The sequence below is a fragment of the Ammospiza caudacuta genome, chromosome 2, assembly GCF_027887145.1.
Source record: "Ammospiza caudacuta isolate bAmmCau1 chromosome 2, bAmmCau1.pri, whole genome shotgun sequence".
Classification (NCBI taxonomy): Eukaryota; Metazoa; Chordata; class Aves; order Passeriformes; family Passerellidae; genus Ammospiza; species Ammospiza caudacuta.
In genome coordinates this window covers 3,137,395-3,155,953 of record NC_080594.1, presented here as the reverse complement: position 1 = coordinate 3,155,953, position 18,559 = coordinate 3,137,395, and the positions used below count along the sequence as shown (strand labels likewise).

Below are 18,559 nucleotides of genomic sequence, written 5' to 3'. Positions count from 1 at the left end.
ATTTTTTACCTCCAGCACAGCATGGATGCTAAATACATTTATCTGGTCAACACCATAGTGACCCATGCAGTTACACTACAATTTTTCCTGCATATTATTATTATTACATGACCCCACTAAGAAATGGACTGGGTTTCACCAGACACTGCTTAAGAGAAACAAGGGATTCTGCTTGAGTGGAAAAACTGGCACTGACTGTAAGATGTGAGAATGATGGCTTTTCATACAAAGCCTTCCTGAGGTGTTTATTTTTAATTACATCCCACACATAAAGATTGAACAACCTGCCCTGCTGACTGGTGTGTCTATTTACATGTGGGAAGCTGATAGGGATTATTTAGGAGGGCTGTTCATGGCACAAAGATCTCTCTTCAGGATATTTTAATTTCTTTTAAAAGAGGTTATTAATACATCAGAGGATAGTGTTTGCTGTGCATTTAGACTCGGGGGAACAGTAAATGAAGATTCTGTGAAATAAGCTACTCCCTTCACTCTGCTGCATTTTAAATCTGTGCAGAGAACTCCCTCAGATTTGGAGAGGCACCAAAGTTCAACATTTCATAAACCTTGGGAACATCAGCCACATTCATTGGGACACTGCAAACCTTCACAGTAAGTTTATAGACAGGTAGCACCTGAATTTTGTGAATAATTTGATTAACAAGATGTTATGCTATAAGTATATTTCCTCTTTGGAAGAAAAGCAAATGCTTGTTTTCTTGTTCAGCAAAGCACATAGTTAAATCCACCCCAAATCAATAAAGTACTTTCTTCAGTATTCTCCTACTGCCCAGTTGGATTTAAACTTCTGAAGTGGTTTGTTGAACTGAATCCATAAAAATAAGTGAGGTATTTTAAAAGAAAAAATTACTGTAAAGAAAAGTCTGAAAAAGTGGCTTCTGACCTCAATTTTCTTATGCTTAGCCTCCCACTAAAATCCCTTGTGTTTTTCTTGAGGTTCTTTTGGATAAGAATATTTCCTTATTGCATTTGTGTATGTTTTCAAAGCTATGTAAGCTCTGAAAGCCCTCTCTTCTCAGAGACTTCTGGCTAAAGCTGTGAAAAACTGCTTGGAGCACTTCAGAATGTCAAGATTGCCTGCCTGCCTTGAAGGTCTCATTACTTACGTCACACTCCAGGGCAGTTAAATGAATCCCTTCTTCTCAAATCCCTGTCTTTTTTTTTTTTTTTTAATAATTTCATCCACACTTGCCTTGCAAAGGACAAGGGCAGGAAGAGACCAAGTCATTCACTCAAACAAGGCATTGACTCAGTAAGAGGCAGGAAATGCCTTTATGGTTTTGGGGAGAAGTGTTCCTGAAGAAGTTGCCTCAGAGCACTCTGAATGTGAAAGCTACCACGTGCTGAGGGTGATAGCAGTGTAAAGTGATGCCACAAACTCATTTTGGGTGCTCCCAGCCCTCTGTGGCCTGATTTTCATCTGTTCTTCCCTTCCTGGCTCTTCCTGATGGCATCTCAAGCAAATGCTAAGAGGAAATGTTAACTATAATGCCTTATGTGCTCCAGACTACATTAACTGAGTTATGGTGCCCAAAAAAAGGTGTTATTACAGCTTCAGCACAAGTTTTAATGTAAAAAGTTTGCAGGAACCCTCTGGCACTTGGCTCAGTTGGTTTGAGCAGGGTGCTGGTAATGCCAAGGTCCAGATTCAATCCCTGTGGGGGGATTCATTTGAGAGTTGGGCTCCACAATCCCTGGGGGTCCCTTCCAACCCAGAATAAACTGTGATTCTCACTGCAGTGGAGCAGGGAGGCTTTTAAAACATCTGACCCTACAAAATTTTTCCTCTGTTTGCAGAGGCCATATTTGACAAATTTTGATTTACTTCTTATTCTGCTGTGCATCCTGACTAAAAACAGGTCAGAACAACCAAGCTGTAAAACATGGCATGATCCTAGGAACTCCTTTTCTAGATTCATATATTGCACACAGCCCAAATTTACAAACTTTGCATTTGTGAGGCTCCTGAAAGTCTTGCAAGGAAACACACTGCTCCTGGACTTTAATTTAGAGTATCCCTCCTTCTCCATCCCCACACAAATTCCCTGCTATGTGCAGTAAGCAGAGCTTTGCTGCCTTGACTGAAGATAATGGAGAACAGTGCACTCTTGTGGGGCAAAATTAAAACCAGCAAGGAACATGGATTCCATCTTTCCATAAAATACCTTCAAATAACAACAGTTGAGTAGCTTCAGTAAGAGAATATGAAAACTGTTCCTTTTGTTTGCTGGGTGATTCAGGAGATGCACTGAGTGCAGTACCTTGGATTCTGCACATTTTCCAGCTGAAAATCTTTTGCTGTGCACTCAGAGTCTGTCTCTTACATCTCATGGTTTTAATTCAAACCATATACTTAGAGAGAAGCCAAAAAAATCAATAGTAAAGGAACAAGTATTTTTCAATGGATTAAAAATCAATAGTACTCCTCATAAATGCTTTAATATAGGAGGAAAGGCAACACTCCATGATCTCCTGGCTCAATGAGACAATCTGCCACTTCACTTCAAGGAGCAAGCTCACATTCCATCAGGAGCTACATGCTCCATTGCAACACTTGTTGTAATGAGAATTTCTGTAATCTGGCTCCAGATACAAAATCTGATCATTTCACCAACTTGTTTCCTGTAAATCCAACAACCTGTGGCATCTTTATGGCTCAGACAACCAGTTATTGGACAGACAACCCTTTCCTCCTAAATCAATAATTCAAATCCCAAGCAGTGACCAAAATCAATCCAATAGCCAAAGGTCACTGCAGCCTGATGGATGCCTGGTGACTGCTATGAAATGAGTTTGTGGTTTCACTCAAGGCATAATAGTCAAGAGTCCTTTTATGGGGAAAGAGAAAAAAAAAAAAGAAAACATCTTCACAGTTGATAACATTTCCTGTGCTGACAGATTTTAAAGAGAAAGATAGAAGTAAGGCAGAATGATCTTTTCCCTTACAACAGTGGTGCACTCAAGTATGGGCTTGGTGTCCTTTGAGAAGCTGTCTTGCTGTCTCCTTTCTTTCAGGAAAAAAAAGAAGTAGAAAATTGTGTGCCCTTAACTTTGCACTAAAATCAGCTGCAAATGTAACCTGCTAATTTGAAGACTTCCTAGAACATTTTCTTTCCAGTAACAACTATGAACCTAAAGACATAAAACAGTATATACACAGCAAAAATATGTCTTTAATTCAGTATAGATGGTGGTCATTACCTGCTCCAACTACTTTATCAATGGATATATTGGAAGCATCCAGTTCCTTGGCAAACTCATGCACAGCTTGGTTGGGATCCTCATATGTGTGTGGATCTACATAAGTTCTCAGACCTGGGAGTTTTACTGTGTAAAAACAAATTCAGAGAGAAAATGTTACTTAGACTTGAAATAAAACTCATGAGACAACAGAAACCAAATCAATAGAAGGAAGGAAGGAGAAGGAAAGAATTTCCTTTGAAGAAGTAAATTCTTCAAACCAAACTGGTTTCTGTGGGTCCTCAGATTCTTTGTACAGTGTGAAACCAGACACTAATGCAGAGAAGTGTGATAACCTATTTCAAATATCTGCAATTTAAGGCAACATTTAGATGCTGCCTTAAATTGACCCTTCCAAAGTAACAAAAAAGGGGCAAGGAACAAAGTGTGTTGCTACAGTCAACCTGACAAGTTCTTAGGAATATATTAAGAAATCAGATTAACTCCAGCTTTTTTTTTTCCTAAGTCCATCAACAAGATGCATAATAAGAAACTTATACATTAAAAAATGCACCCCTGCCTCAATCTCTCTGCCAGAACATTCAAGGATGGCAGACAATTGTTCTGAATAAAGGCTGGTTCTAGCGCTTTGTTCCCCATAAATCCATGTTATTATTTTGGGCACCTCTAGAGTTTCTTGGCTAGGGATTGCTGGAAGAGATCATTGTCAACCTTTGCCTCCAACAAAAATGCTGAAAGCAAAGCACAGGCTCATTCCCCCTGCCCAGCTCAAAGCCTTGCACACAATCCCTTCTGTGCCTGCCTCTGTTGTACTCTTTTTACAACAGGAATATGTTTTATTAACAAAAAGTGAAATACTCAGCTTGAAGTTTTCTGCTTCTGACACAAACCCTTCATTCCCAGACATGTATTCCAGCTTTCCTTAACTGTACCAGTAGGTCTTGTAAAAGATATTAACTCCTTCAACAAACACTGCTCTGACCCACTCAGTAATATCCTTTCCAGCTTAGCATTATTATACTGCAGCAACTTTTTCACTGCTGAAGATGTGGGAAAAAAAATCATTGGACAGTGAGAGCACAAAATTGTTTTATCAAACAATGCAAAGTGTATGAATAAAAAGAAGAAAACCCTCAATTTTATGAGGCTTTATTGGTCTAAGAATATAATCATACCAGTTATGACAACTGGGTAACACAGCAACAAACAAAAAAATTATAAAACTGAGTTCCCAAGCTAATTGTCTTGAAAACAAAGCAAAGTAAGAGCCATGCTCCCAACACAAGGGCTGCATGTGCACAGCCTTAAAAGCCAACCGTGTTTCCTTCAAGAGCCTGATGATTACAGAATTACCTGCAAGTAAAACAAAAAGTAATTGGCTGTATATTGCTGTTGGTTAAAAATCTTGTAAATGCTCCTTCCCGTCCATGCTGAATGTACATTACAGGCCCCCTCACATCCCCAATAAAAATAACAATTAAAAGCTTCTGCACTGTGGGGTTTTTGGCTTGGGATTTTTAATGCTGACCCCAGAGGTTCCCAAGATCAGGTGATGGTGGCTGCAAGGAGAATAATCCCCTCACACCAATAATTAAGGGCAGCCTGTGCAGTAACTGGGTTCTGTCATGAAATACAGATAATAAACACGTGCACATGTGTTAAGCTGCACTACTTTACAGCTCATTCTGTGCAAACATAATAATTTACATTTTCATTTTAACGGCACAAATTGCCCTAAAGGTAGCAAAAAAATAAAAAGGCCCAGCCAGAGGAGGCAAAGGGAGAGGATCTGAGGAGGTGAAACATTTTTGTTCCTTTGAAGTAATATTATAGGATTTGTAATAAGGCTGCAGGGAATAGCTCATGGCTGGAGCCTTTTTAAAAGTAATTCAGAGTAAACTGACTGAAATAAACCAGCTGCTGTGTATAAGATGCTGAAAGTTTACGACAGCCATGGAAGTTACTTTGTCATTTTCAGTTCATGAGAGCAATTTTCTTACTTTTTGGGAATGACTGTAATTTGGTAGATTGAAAATTTCAACAGCCACACAGGTACATACTTCCAAATTGTAACAGATAAATATCTGCAAAATCCATAATAAATAATTTTCAAGAACTTCTAACAGACATACCAGACCCATGATTGGCTCTGGTCTTATTGCATAGTGAATCAGCATGGCACTACTCAGAAAACAGTACATAAATATCTAAAGCCAAATTAAAAGCAATTTAATCCACAGGAATTTAACAGCACTGCCATGTTTAAGAATAGTGATTGCAACTTTCCATTGTGTGGGAGTAGGGAGAGCAAATTCTGACCTGTTATTTGTCTGTGACACTTATTTTACTGGCTGCTTTTATTTTATAACCTCATTAAATTTGGATGATGAAGCATTAATTCTACAGGCCACATGTAACCATAGAGATTTTTTTGAGAATAGTTGGTTAGCAGTTGTTGGGCTGCAGCTTGTGTATCCCCTGACAGTGCTGGGGAAGGAGACAGAAATTGTGGATATTCCTGCTCTTGGCTCTCTGGAGATAAGGAGAGGCAGGAAACTTTAAAGAATAATAATTTGAACAGTCAGAGCATAGTTATTCCATTGTCACAAGGATTGGGAAGCAGCTTTAATTTCCAGCTACTGCAGGTAAATCCCTCATTAAAATGTTAATTCGCTTATATTTGGGGAGGGGCAACCTGATTATGGTACCAGCAGCTCTGTTCTTGCAAACAGCAGAGTGCCAATGTTGTGTGCAAAAAACCCAACAGATATTAATGTTACAACATGCTAAACAACAGAAATACATGGCTCAGCCATGGTTTACATGGTGTAGCAGGACACTCATCTGGAGCTGAAACAGTTTCAAAGATGAACTACTGCTTCTTATTAAACAAAGCCTCATTAGATATCAATAATTATGTAGGTGAAAAAAAATATTTTCTTGTCTTGGTGTCTATTAGGGGCCTTAACTTTGCCTGTAAGGATTTAAAAATCCAAAGTACAGTGATTAAATGAAAAACCAACCAAGTAATCCTCCCATTCCTGATCGCAAATTAGGCTATCACCTTCTTTTCCCCTCAGCTTCTCCTGCTCCAAAACTAATTTTTTTCCTGTTTAAAGGGTGTATGGATGGAGCTTTGCCTGTGAAACAACCTTTAGGATTCACAGCAACAACCTTTAGGATTCATGGAAAAGTGTAACAAAATTACACACATTGCAAAGGGGAACCAGAATCAGATTATTACAATTATTTGTAGGTGAACTTTTTCAAGCAAGCAATTTTCACAGCAGCTTTGGTGTTCATCAAGATGCGTTTAATTTATGCATATTTTGCTTTGGGAAAGGAAAATATGTTTCTCAGACTTTATATAATGAGGAAGATGCACTTGTACTCTGGATTTCAGTGCTGCACAGCAGGATAAATATTACAATTCCAAACACATGCATTGTTTGAACATAGACAGAGATGTTTTGCTCATTACTAACCTGAACACAGATTAAAGAAGTTGAAACAAAGAATAATTGTTTGGGGAAAATCCCCTTACCCACAAGAGAGGGGATAATTCTCTTCCTAATTTCACCTTGGTTTAAGTGAGGTATGGTTCTTTTTTTTTTTAATTGAAAAATATCAGTTTCCTAGGGGAGGAATTCAACAGATCTGGAAGCATTAAAAGGCTTCAGTAACTTACAGTGTCCATTCCCAAAATGCAGCCTTTTCTCATCAGTGCCATGTTTAGACTTTTTGTATCCACAGAATCTACAAGCAAAGAGAAAAAAAAAATTAATACAGAGAATTTTATGTGTTAACTGCAGGTGGAAACAGAACTGTGCAGTTTTCCCTGCACAATTAAAAGCCTGTTTGAAAGTTTAATGATATTTACATTCTCTGTGCCCTATAGAGGCATGTGATGTTCTCAGGGAATTTGAGGAAATTGGCTAATGAGAGGATTTGTTGATTTTTGACCCCTACAGTTTAATTTTACAATTGCCTGAGAATGTGTTTATAGCATTTTTTAACAACTGCTGCATGATTTGGGCTGCTAACATGAGCGGGCTCATTACTGACTGTGAGCAGTGCTTGGAGCTCCTGGGCAGCAGACAAAGGATTAAAAAACAACCACACCATGACACCCCATGTGCCACTGTCACCAGGTCCCCCCTGGGATGTGGCAACAGGAGAAAATGTGCAAATCAGACCCCAGACTCACCTCCCAATCAGGACATACACCACCACGGTGAGGAGGATGATGGCCACTGCTGCTGAAATGGCAATCAGCACCACCTGGCTGTTCTCACTGGAGATGGAGAAGGCTGCAATGGCAACACAAAAGCATGTAAGTAACCTCACACACACACCCCTCATTGGTGACATCAGAATTTACATGCACATAGGGGACAGGCATCATTATATAGCATTTGGTCTCCTGCCAGATATTGAATCCAAGACATAATTTTTCATCAAACAAATAAATACAAGGAAAGAAAACTTTAAACTCCAGAAACCTTTGCCTATTTATCAAAGCTGTTTCTGCTACTCTCAGTTGGTACTTTGGCTAATTGTAGCAACTGCTGGCAAACTGATGCTAATATAAAAACATATACATAAATACAAAGATACATGTCATGTATGCCATACATACTTTATGTCGTGCTCAGTAAGGAACACTTCCTTGGCAAGAAATCCCATAATCATCACCTTCACTTCCCCTTCGGTATGATGGAAAGTGTTCTTAGGAGCTAAGTTTCCCAGTAAAGCCTGACAATATCCACATGAAGGTTGTGGAAGGCCAGGGCATGCAGGCACAGATGTCTACAGGGAAAACAGGGGAATTTTCTGCCTTATTTTGGGTATCTCCCTGTGGTGCCTGAGCATGGAACTTTACAAAATTAACTGTTATAAAATGACAGGATGGCTTCAGACCTTTGGTGTGAGGACCAGTGTCCAGCTACCATTTCTGACCTAGATAGGTTAGAGAGCCTCTGTTTAGGGTCATAGCATTCCCATTTGTGCCTGTTAGCCACAGCTGCACCTATTTATGATAACTGGGTAACACAGCAACAAACTCATGCCATTTGTTGGTCATCTGGGTATTTGTATGCTTCTTATTGAGATGTGCACCCCTGTCTCCTTCCACATTTCTATTTCTTCAATTTCCCCTTCTTTTGGCGGCATTACTTTGCAGAGAAAACTCATTAACCTCTAAACTGTTAGGCTTTTAATCTCTGCAACTATTTTTTCCTCCTTATTGTAATTGTCCTAACTTGGGTTCTAGTTTCAACAAGAACACCAAAACTGCAAGTCACCATAACAGCAATTTTTAACTCTTTTTCCTAAACATGAAACTTATTTGCCTTTCAGAATAAGAGCTGGGGTGGAGAAGGAAGAAGTGGGGATGAAATACATGACGTATCTCAAATATACACAGAATCAGGGTGAAAGATTTAGCTTGACACTACTCTTTGTTTTCTATGACACCTCCTCCCTCAGCAAGAGCCACAGTCTAGCAAGGTATCAGTTCTGGTCTGAGAAAAAAGTAGGGTAGGGAATGGAAGAAAACACCACCTGTGATAGTTCTGGGATAGAACTTTCCTTACAGCCTGTTTCAAGTTTAATGATAAAACATAAAGTTATCCAGCAGTGCTACCAAGAAAGACACATCATAAATAGCTATGAGACACATTTCCTCAGCTAGAGCAGGAGTGAAAGCAGCCATTGAGATCAGTCAGGAACTGGGCAGGATGTCAGCAAAAACCTTGTGAACAGATACATACAGTCTGGGCTGGTCTCAAACTCAAACTTGCGGCTGCTGGTGCCGTATCCAGCTGCGGTCCTGGCTCGGATTTGGAAGACGTAGGTGGTGTCAGGCTTGAGGCCACTGATGGTCACATTGGTGCCCCTGGCTCTCAGAATTGTATAGCTTGTCTCTTGTTCCTGCTTTTGAAAAAAGACATCAGATTAAAACCACACCCTAAAAAAAAAAAAAAAAAAAAAAAGGTGGTTGGCTCTAAATTACTACAAAAGTCCTGGAGACCACTGGTGTATTTTTGAATATTTATAGCCTAACAAACACTTGTGCAAACATTCATTTTCAATCATCTTTTAACATGATATCTTAAATCATCAGATTTGCCATGGTATTGTGCTGTAAATTGAACACTAGACATGCTGAGTTTATGACATTTTACTAAATGGTTTTGCATCATTTTGTCAGTGGTCTGTAATACAACAAGAAAATTATTAAAAGATTATTTAAAAAACATAAATCAGATTTGCCTACTGCACTGATCTGGAAGTTGTAACAGGCCAACTTAGACATTTTAGGGCCCTGCAGAGCTGTTGCAGGATGCAGTTTTTACTGCCTCACATTTTACAAGACAGTGGTTACCTCTGTAACAGTCAGAAGGGAAACCCCACTCAGGCTCCTCAGCTCGGCAAAAAAGCAGATTTAGCTGGTTTTCTATTATGCCATAAAAACTATGAGATAGTTGTGTCCATCCTCATTTGGACAAAACCACACTGAACTCAGTCCTGGACTATGTTCATAAACCCTTCTCTGCTTAAGAGTCACCTATGTCTGACATAATGTTCTTTATACAAAATAAGAGGCGGACTGGTTTATAATTTGGTAAATTTGGATACACTTCACACTGTGTAAAAAGCTAATCCTGATAAAAGCATGTCTCTGTCTCACTGTAAGCACATAATCTTAACATCTAAGCATGCATTTTGGGCCTGAGGTACTGCTTATTTTACTAAAGCCATCTTGTACCAAAAGAGCATTTTTGGCTTCCTAAATATGGCAGCTGGAACTGTGTCAGGAAAAAAAAATGCTCTTGGCCAGCAGCCACACATGTGGGAAACTGTGAGAATCTCAATTGTTCAGGATCCCCAGCATGAACTTTTTTTATTCTGGAGGTGGTGGGGATTTCATGTGATGTCCTTTTGCTTTGAGCCCCGTGCAGAACACTGCGGCCATTGAATCCTGCCGGGCTGAGAGCGGCAGCCCAGCGCGGGCATGTCGGATGCAGAGCATCTCACCCAACCCTCATCGTGTCTATGGCATTGCATTAGCTGCTCAGGGGCTGACATTTTCACTCTGACAGCTCTGCAGTGCCAGTGCACGAGCTCAGGGGCTGGAAAGCACCCAACACACTCATTGCCATTTCACCTCCAGGTGTAAAGTTCAAGTGACTGGAGTTGTTTTAGTGTGTTTGCTCTGCTGTCTGCAGGAATAGAGTCAGGATATTCTAGGTTAGTAGGTGAACATCAGAAACTGCTCACTTTGGTGCTAAAGAAGACTAAGTGCCCTGTTCTTGGCATTACTTTGATATACAGAAACAGAAACATTTACACCATGGTTAGGAAAATTGCCAGAATCTCCATGTAGTACTCAACATTATGTTTGTGAGAAATCACAATGAAAGGAAAAAAAAATAAAGAAAACAGAAAAAGCAGCTAAGTGCCTAAAAGTTACCATCCAGAATCGAAACCTCAGATAGGGGGAGCTGGACCCAGTCTTCAAAGAATGACTATAAAAATGTTGACCATGGCCCATTTTCTTTGCACAGTAAAAATAAAAAGGAAATCAGCATTGGACCTCCTCAGAGTTTCCCAACACTTCTCTAAAAAGTCCTCTGTTCTAAATTCAGGGGGGCAAATTTACAGGAGCACACTGTAAAGAGCTAACAGGCTTGTGTTAAATTATTTATTTTTGAACTAACAAAGGCCTAGTATTATAATTTGCAGGCTTTCCTTATCTCATCATTCAGTTGGATATAGGCAACTATTTTAATTTCAAAGACATAATAATCTTGTCTTTAAAACACAACATCTTTTGTGTATGCTATGACTGGACATTCATTTTGATCTCGCTTCAGGCTGCTTTTATGAAATGCAAACATTTCCTTCTGGTGCAGATACATACGTGCAAGGGAAAACACAGTCATGGCCCTGTCTGTTAATAATCCACATTGGAACTTGGAAAATAAACCTTTAAAACAATGGTATGGAGGATGTCATGGTATCTCAGTTTATGGGAAGCTTTTTACACACATATTTTGTAAGTCATTTTTTATGTTCGTAGTAATCAAATCAGCGCAACACCACATAAAAGCCCAAGTTTATCTTTCCTGTGGATAAAGCAAAACTTCAGAGATACAGCACTAGAGCTCCCATAAGCAGGAGGAATACACAAAAAGAAGACTCAGTCCTTGCCAAGCAGAACTTCAACCAAACACTCTGAGGATAAATTTGAACTTGGATGCACAAAGCAATTTCTTCCTGAATATTTCTGTATAGTTTATCAGACACAACCTTTGCTGGGAAGCAAATCCTACTGCTGTTAGGGTCTCATTTGCAAGTGACATTTTATAATTTTACACTTTGTTTTACAAAAATCATATATTGGAGACATTTTAAATTGATACCAGGAAGGATGAATGGTTTGCCCTTTTCCAGATAAGCACAGAAAGTGCTTATATTATAGAAGGAAAAATATTTTTTCCATCAGCTTCACATGCACTTGAGAGGCCAAAACCTGCATACACATTTCTAGGAGGAGGCCACAGTCCTGATACAGCTTCCCTTATTGCCAGAAGTGAGCTCTGCATGGATATGACATTTCCTACAAGTCTTGTGGAGCACTCATGGTCTACCTGCACTTAAAGCCAGAATAATTAGAGTTCAAAAGCAACAAAGTGCATTTGAATATAATGCACTTTTTCAATCTCCAAGTGCAGAGATCTGTATTGGCTGTAACCACTGATCACACAATTCCTATGATGGCAAAAGCAAATCTATTTCAGTAACCTGAGCCTGCAGCTGAATTTCATTCATTGTTTGTAGAAGACTCCATCTTAATAAAGAGTATGTGATTTAATTGTAAGCCACATATTTAGTTGAAACAATTAATAGTTTATGAGTGGTTTTTAAGAGATGGCTTTCTTCTGTACCTTCACATGACAAGATACTCCTTCAAGAGAACATGATTATGTGAATAAGGACAAGGAGGAAACAAGAATAGGGCTTGTGCAAGGGAAAACATGGCTTTGTTATTTATGCATTTTGATGGATGAGACACTTAAAATTCAGCACAGCATTATATGGATGAACTAAACTGAGGTGTCATTTAGTACTATTACCTTAACATAAAATGTTATGCCTTACCATAAAGTAAATGCCTAAAAATTCCATATGGTCTCCCTCTGAGAGATTTTGTTTCTTTTAAATGTTTTGAATAAATACTGACGGGGGCTTCATAATAAAGCTCTAAATTGTATTTTTTTGCAAAAATACAATTCTATTCCAAATACTGCTGCTGAAAAACTGCCACTCAGTTCATCATGCTATGAAATGCTCAAAGCCTGGTTGGATGCAGCTTTGGACACCTGAGATAGTGGAAATTATCCCTGCCTATAGCAGAGGGTCACGGATGATCTCAAAGTTCCTTTCCAACCCAGGCCATTCTGATTAATTCCAAGGAGTTGAAATAGTTTCCTAAAGCTGTAGGAAATTAAAATTTCTTTAGACACATATAAAGCTCTGCTGTTTCAGCTACACAAAAGCAATAACTGATGAAAAAACCCCAAATGAGCAGGGTAATTAACTGCCCTTGAGAAACTGAATATATTTCACATATTTTATGACAATAATCCATGAGAAAAAAACTACAAGATATTATAATTTATATACATGACATTGTATTTTTTATTCCGAATCTCTTGTAAGATCCTAAATCCTTAAGACCAGCTTAGCAACATAATGCCACGAACAAGATGTATGACAGAATTGGGCTGACCTGCATTGCTCTATTAATGCTCTGTTTTTTAATTTCTAAGAGATGACAAAAGACATATCAAGTGAAAACAAGCAGGATGAAAAAGGATGGCTCAACACAAACCATTTACCAGCAATCAGGTGTGAGTTGTCAGGAGAAACACCCAGATTTGGTAACTCTGAAGGGTTTATTTCCACTTAACAGCAGCGGATTTTCTGATGAGCACAACCAAGATGATTTCTGAAGCAGAAAAATCAAATGCACTGGACCAGTTTGAAAAGAAACCTCTCCTCTTAAAAGAGGAGGGAAGGAAGCATGCACAGAGATCCCAGACTGAAAAGCAGCATCTTTCAAAGGCGTTTTGTGGAGGAATGAAGAGTAACAATTCTGCATGAGCTGCTCTGGCCTCAAGTAAGTTTATCAGAGAATTAGTTTTGAACCTATTTGCAAAGCTTAAAAATACATAGATTCAAGTCTCCTGACAACAGATTTGCTTTTTACTTTTTTTTTTCCCCCTCATAAACCCTGAGGAATAGGCTTCTGACTCCCCAAGGGCCTGCAGAACACACATTAAAAATGCTGGTGCCAGAAAGGTTGGCTTTTTAAAAGCCTTTTGCTCTAAATGGTCTGGCTCCCATTGTCAAGCACTTGGCTCCCTGGTTTAAGAAAACTGTCTGGTGCATATGAACTCTTGATCACAGACTTCAAAGGGGAAAAACACATGTGCAAGATCAGCCCCCTAAGACTGGTGGGTTGTCTTATAAAGCTGTCTTCTGACAACCAAGTGCTCCCTCAGAGTGGATACACCCGGTGGGAATAGGAGCTGTGTGCTCTGTCTGTGCATAAAACAGCACTGCATGGCAATTTTCTTGAACAGAAAACCCCAATTTTGGTGCAGAAAGATGATCAAAACATCCCAAACCAAAACAAATAAAACTTATAGGTGATTTAATTAAAATTAACTGAATGTGCACAGCAGGGGAAAAATCTCTCCCTTTGGGGCAAGTAAAACCCAAGAGATCACCTGTGCTGTTTTTGGCTGGGGTGGAATTAATTTTCCTCAAAATATCCAGCTGTAGCTTTGGGAATTGCACTGAAAACAGATAGGTTTGATAATAGAGAGATATTTTTGTTATTGCTGAGCAGTGGTTGCAGTGTCAAGGCCTCTTACACCTTTCCAAAGAGGAGGCTGGGGGTGAGCAAGGATTTGGGAGGTGACAGAGCCAGGACAGCTGATCCCAGCTGAGCACATGGATATCCCATCCCACATGGCACCATGCTCAGCTTGTAAGGCTGGGATAGAAGAAGGAAGAAGGGGATATTTGGAGTGTTGGCATTTGTCTTCCCAAGCCCTGCTTTCCTTGGGATGACTGAAATTGATCTTGTCCCAATTGAAATTAAAAAAAGAAAACAATGTGGAAGCCCACAGATGCTGCTCACTTAAGTGAGACTGAGTTGAAATGTTTTTGATGATTTCTTTTTTCCCCCCTTATCACCAGCACATGGTATGTTTAGATTTTTACCAAAGTCTTTGAAGGTTCAAGTGCTCAGCAAAAAAACTCTTCCCAAAATCAGATTACATAAATTTGGGAGAAATCTTTCAAGCATCCAGCCTTCTGATCCTCTTTCTTCATGTGAAGATCAGGCATGAGCTACCAACACCACATTGTCCCCCTCCAAAACTTCATGGAAAAAAATTTCTAAAGATTAACTGAATACTCATGGAGTATTTTTAAAAGCATTTTTTTAGAGGATATTATCACTACATCTTCACTGGTATATATGAAATATAAGCCTGATTATTAGGTATGAAGACTGTTAGCTAATGCTCAATTAGCTAACAAGAAATCTGGCATTTTTTTCAATGTTTGTTAATTCCAGGAGCAATATATAAAACAGAGCTATCAATAGATCTATAAAAAATTGGCTAAACCACACTCCTCAATCTCCATGGCAATTTATGATATTTTCAATTCTACCAGTAAGACCTGCTAAAAACATACTACTACAAAGATTTTTTTTTGTAAGTATAGATCTCTATAGGATGTCTAAATGAACAGTTGTAAATAAAAGAAAATGTCAATAAAAAGCAGAAGGTAGATTTTCTTTCATTTGTAGTAATTTGCTTGCAATTTATGAATAATTCAGTTATTCATAGAAACAACATTCACAGTGCAACCAGCCCAGTAGGCCAGCCAACATTTTCCAAATAATTTTCATGTAAAAGATGCTCATGCTGCACAAAAGTGCCACCAGCATGTGACGAAATGTATGGGCACTGACAGCATATAGAACAGCATAATAAGGAAATTTTAGTTAGAGAAAATAAGAAAATAAAGGAACTATATATTGACTGCATTACTTTGTTTGTTTTATGTGCTTGGGGATTCCCTATGAGGGAGCTGGGGGTGCTCAGTCTGGAGAAAAGGAGACTCAGAGGTGACCTTATCACTCTCTGAGCTCCTGAAAGGTGCCTGTGCTCACCTGGGGCTGGGCTCTTTCTCCAGCAGCACTGACATAAGCAGAGCACACAGCCTCAAGCTGCACCAAGGGAAATATAGGTTGGATATTAGTGAAAAGTTTTTTACAGAAAGATTGATAAAGTTCTGCAATGTTCTGCCTAGGGAGGTGGTGGAATCCCCATCCCTGGGTGTGTTTAACAAAGCCTGGATGTGGCACTGGGTGCCAGGGTTTAGTTGAGGGCTTGGGGCTGGGTTGGACTCGATGAGCTTGAAGAGATCAAGAGTCAAGGATCAAGAGATGAAGGTCTCCTTTAACCTAGTCATTCTGCGAACTTGGTAGACAACACATTGATTTCACTTTGTATTTCCAGATGTTCTCATCACCAAAAACCGAGCAGTTCCAACACTCAGTGCTGTTGAGGGAGGCTGTACAAATCTGAGTGTTTCTGAACCCCTAACACAGGCAAGATGCAATGATTTCATCCCAGCAGTGCTGAGCAAACCCCTCCCCTTTGACCTTCCCACCTTTTCGTAGTATTTGACCTCGTAGTCCAAGATGATCCCGTTGGGATGCTCGGGCTCCTGCCAGGAGAGGGACACGCTGTTCCTGGATGTCCTGTCCTTCCTTATGACTGTGATGGGGGACGGAGCTGCAGAGGGGGCAGGGGGAGAGGGGAGGGAGAGAAGCAAACTGAGTTTATCTGTGTTCCAGCTCTTGGCAAAGAGTGAGGTTTTCATTTAATCCAGCAAGGGTCTGGCCCCTCACCGACAGCAGCAGCTGGATTGCAGCCGTGGTACTCCTGCCTTGGAGCACCCTGGCCTCATGGAAAACCAGCTGAGATTTTTTCCTCCACTGGAGGAGGACTGGTGGCAAGGCAGCAGATGGTTTTGATCTGCTACTACAGTGTTAGCAATGAAATATATTCAGTGGGAAATACAGAACAAAATAGCGGCAGTACCTGTTTGTTATAATGCTGAGGTATTATCATTACCAGACTCTGCAGAACTCTGACTTAGGACTTTCCTAACATTTTGATAAGAAAGTCTAAAAGGGGGCTGGGATGCATTAAAGTACAAGGAGCTCCTGGTACTCATGGCTGGGAATAACCATCAGCACAATTCAGCCTCTTTGGCATCATTATTTGGTGAAGTTCTCCAGATGAAAATTGCTCCCATACACACTTCACTTTTCACCACATTTCTTTGAAAATGAAAATGAATAAAAAGGGAAAATCTAAACTGCAAAATAACATAATTTTTTTATGTGCATTGATCAGGGTTAGGCATGACAACTGATTGCATACCATAGGTTCATACACCACCCACAACGTGGAAATAGTATCAATGTTAAACACACACATAAAAAATAATAATTACTTAAGATTCTTGAACATTGGTTCAATTTTAGACCACCCAGATCCATAAGTTGTTCCAAGACCCGGTCTGGGTTTCCTGGACTCAATGAAAGCTGTGCAATTTATAAAAATTATTTTGTTTTGTTTCTTTTGGGTTGACTTCCCACTCCAAATGCTTCTTTTCCATGGCTTTGGCTAAAATTCATCAGATTGTATTTTACAGATCACACACTGGAGGTTGTAACTGTCATTTAAAAAAAAAATCTTTTACTAATAAACAGTCTTTTATCTTAACATGTAAATAAAATCTGTTTATAAGTTCAACATTTGCTATCCTAATAAAAAGGCTCTAGAGCTGACCTCAACAATTTAGTATCGGCTGAATCCTCTGAAGCTTTTATTGTTCATATAAAACTAGCTGCACTTTATAGCCATTACATATTTGCATGCTTCAGCCAATGCCCTTTCTAAGTGGGTTTTCATTTTTGCAAAAGAACTTTTCAATAGTCAGGAGAAAAAAATTTAAAAGAGAAGAAAATTAAAGAGAAAGAAAAGTTTTAATTAAAATAAAATCTTGACAATTCATTCTGCTTTTGATTTTGCTGAACTTCCAGCAAAATATACTTTCTAGTCGTGAGTCATAATCTAAGTATTGAAATCCTCCTTTAACAGAGTGGAGGATCCACTTTTTCATATTCATTCCAGGCTGAACACGTCCTCTGAACAGCATTTTCACATTTCACACAGTTCACAAAATTTTAAAAAGTGGCAATTTTTTTTTCTTTTCTTCCAGCAGGAGGAATTTATCCTGAATTTAAATTCCTAAAATCAATTTGGGAGAAGCAGACACACGATTTGTGTGCAACAAACATCCTTCAGCAATTCTACTTGAATCCCGCAAACCAGTGCCAGAGCCAAAACACAAAGTGCTTAGCAGGCTGAACTTCCCTGCTGTAGCCAGCTCCATGGGAACTCATATATCCATACTTGCTGCTTTTATGCTCTCTTAAGTCATTTTTATGTCTTCTTTTTAAGTCAAGCTATTTATCCCTCTTTTTTTCTTTTTTTTTTTGGTATGTGGATAGATTATCAAACCCAGTACCCAGCTGTTAACACTTCCCATTAAGGTAAAATTAGTACTGATGTTATGAATAATTAATATATGATTAACAGAAATGGCTTTTCCCCTAATAAATTATGGTAATTTTGCTCTAAAAGATTCTCAGGGCAGGATGAAACAATGTTGCATGCTGCAATTCAGACAAACTTTTAAAAACAAGCTTTCTCGTAACACAGTATTAATTATTTTGAGCTCATTTGCACACATCTCTGCAGATGCTACCAGTAACTTATCTCACAGCAGTTTATTAGAAAACATCTGCTCTGCAGTTATCAATAACATCATAAAACATTCATATACCTTCCCTAATCCCTAGGGTTCCCAAAGCTGCTCAGAAATGAGACATTCAGAATCCCACTGCATGGGCTCAGCGAGGGGAGATAAATAATCAAGGGAACATCATGTTTCAACCACCTTTAATCTCACACCAAGGTGAGACAAAATGGAAAAAATTCCCAGCACAAAACCTTTCTTTGCAGGTTAGTGACAAGCTGGACTGTCACCGTTTTACATTTGAATGCATTCTTTTGGATTTTTTTTGGTATACCTGTTAGATAGATGTGTTTAAAAAGTGCTAGAAGGCTTGAACCCAATTAAAGAAAATACCTTGTTCAGATAACTGCTA

General features: G+C 39.1%; 1 protein-coding gene across 2 annotated transcripts in view; it reads right to left on the bottom strand.

The window, feature by feature from the left end:
• EPHA3 (EPH receptor A3) overlaps positions 1 to 18,559 on the bottom strand; it is a 174,426-nt gene that overhangs the window by 32,541 nt on the left and 123,326 nt on the right. Inside the window, exons 6-10 of one of the 2 annotated variants that reach the window (XM_058800095.1) lie at positions 15,985 to 16,109; positions 8,994 to 9,153; positions 7,430 to 7,532; positions 6,911 to 6,978; positions 3,223 to 3,348 (exon numbers count right to left, since the gene is read on the bottom strand). In XM_058800095.1, the coding sequence (XP_058656078.1) occupies positions 3,223 to 3,348; positions 6,911 to 6,978; positions 7,430 to 7,532; positions 8,994 to 9,153; positions 15,985 to 16,109 (582 nt within the window). Of the gene's footprint in view, positions 1 to 3,222; positions 3,349 to 6,910; positions 6,979 to 7,429; positions 7,533 to 8,993; positions 9,157 to 15,984; positions 16,110 to 18,559 lie in introns of both variants that reach the window. The other variant, XM_058800096.1, reaches the window with a different exon arrangement.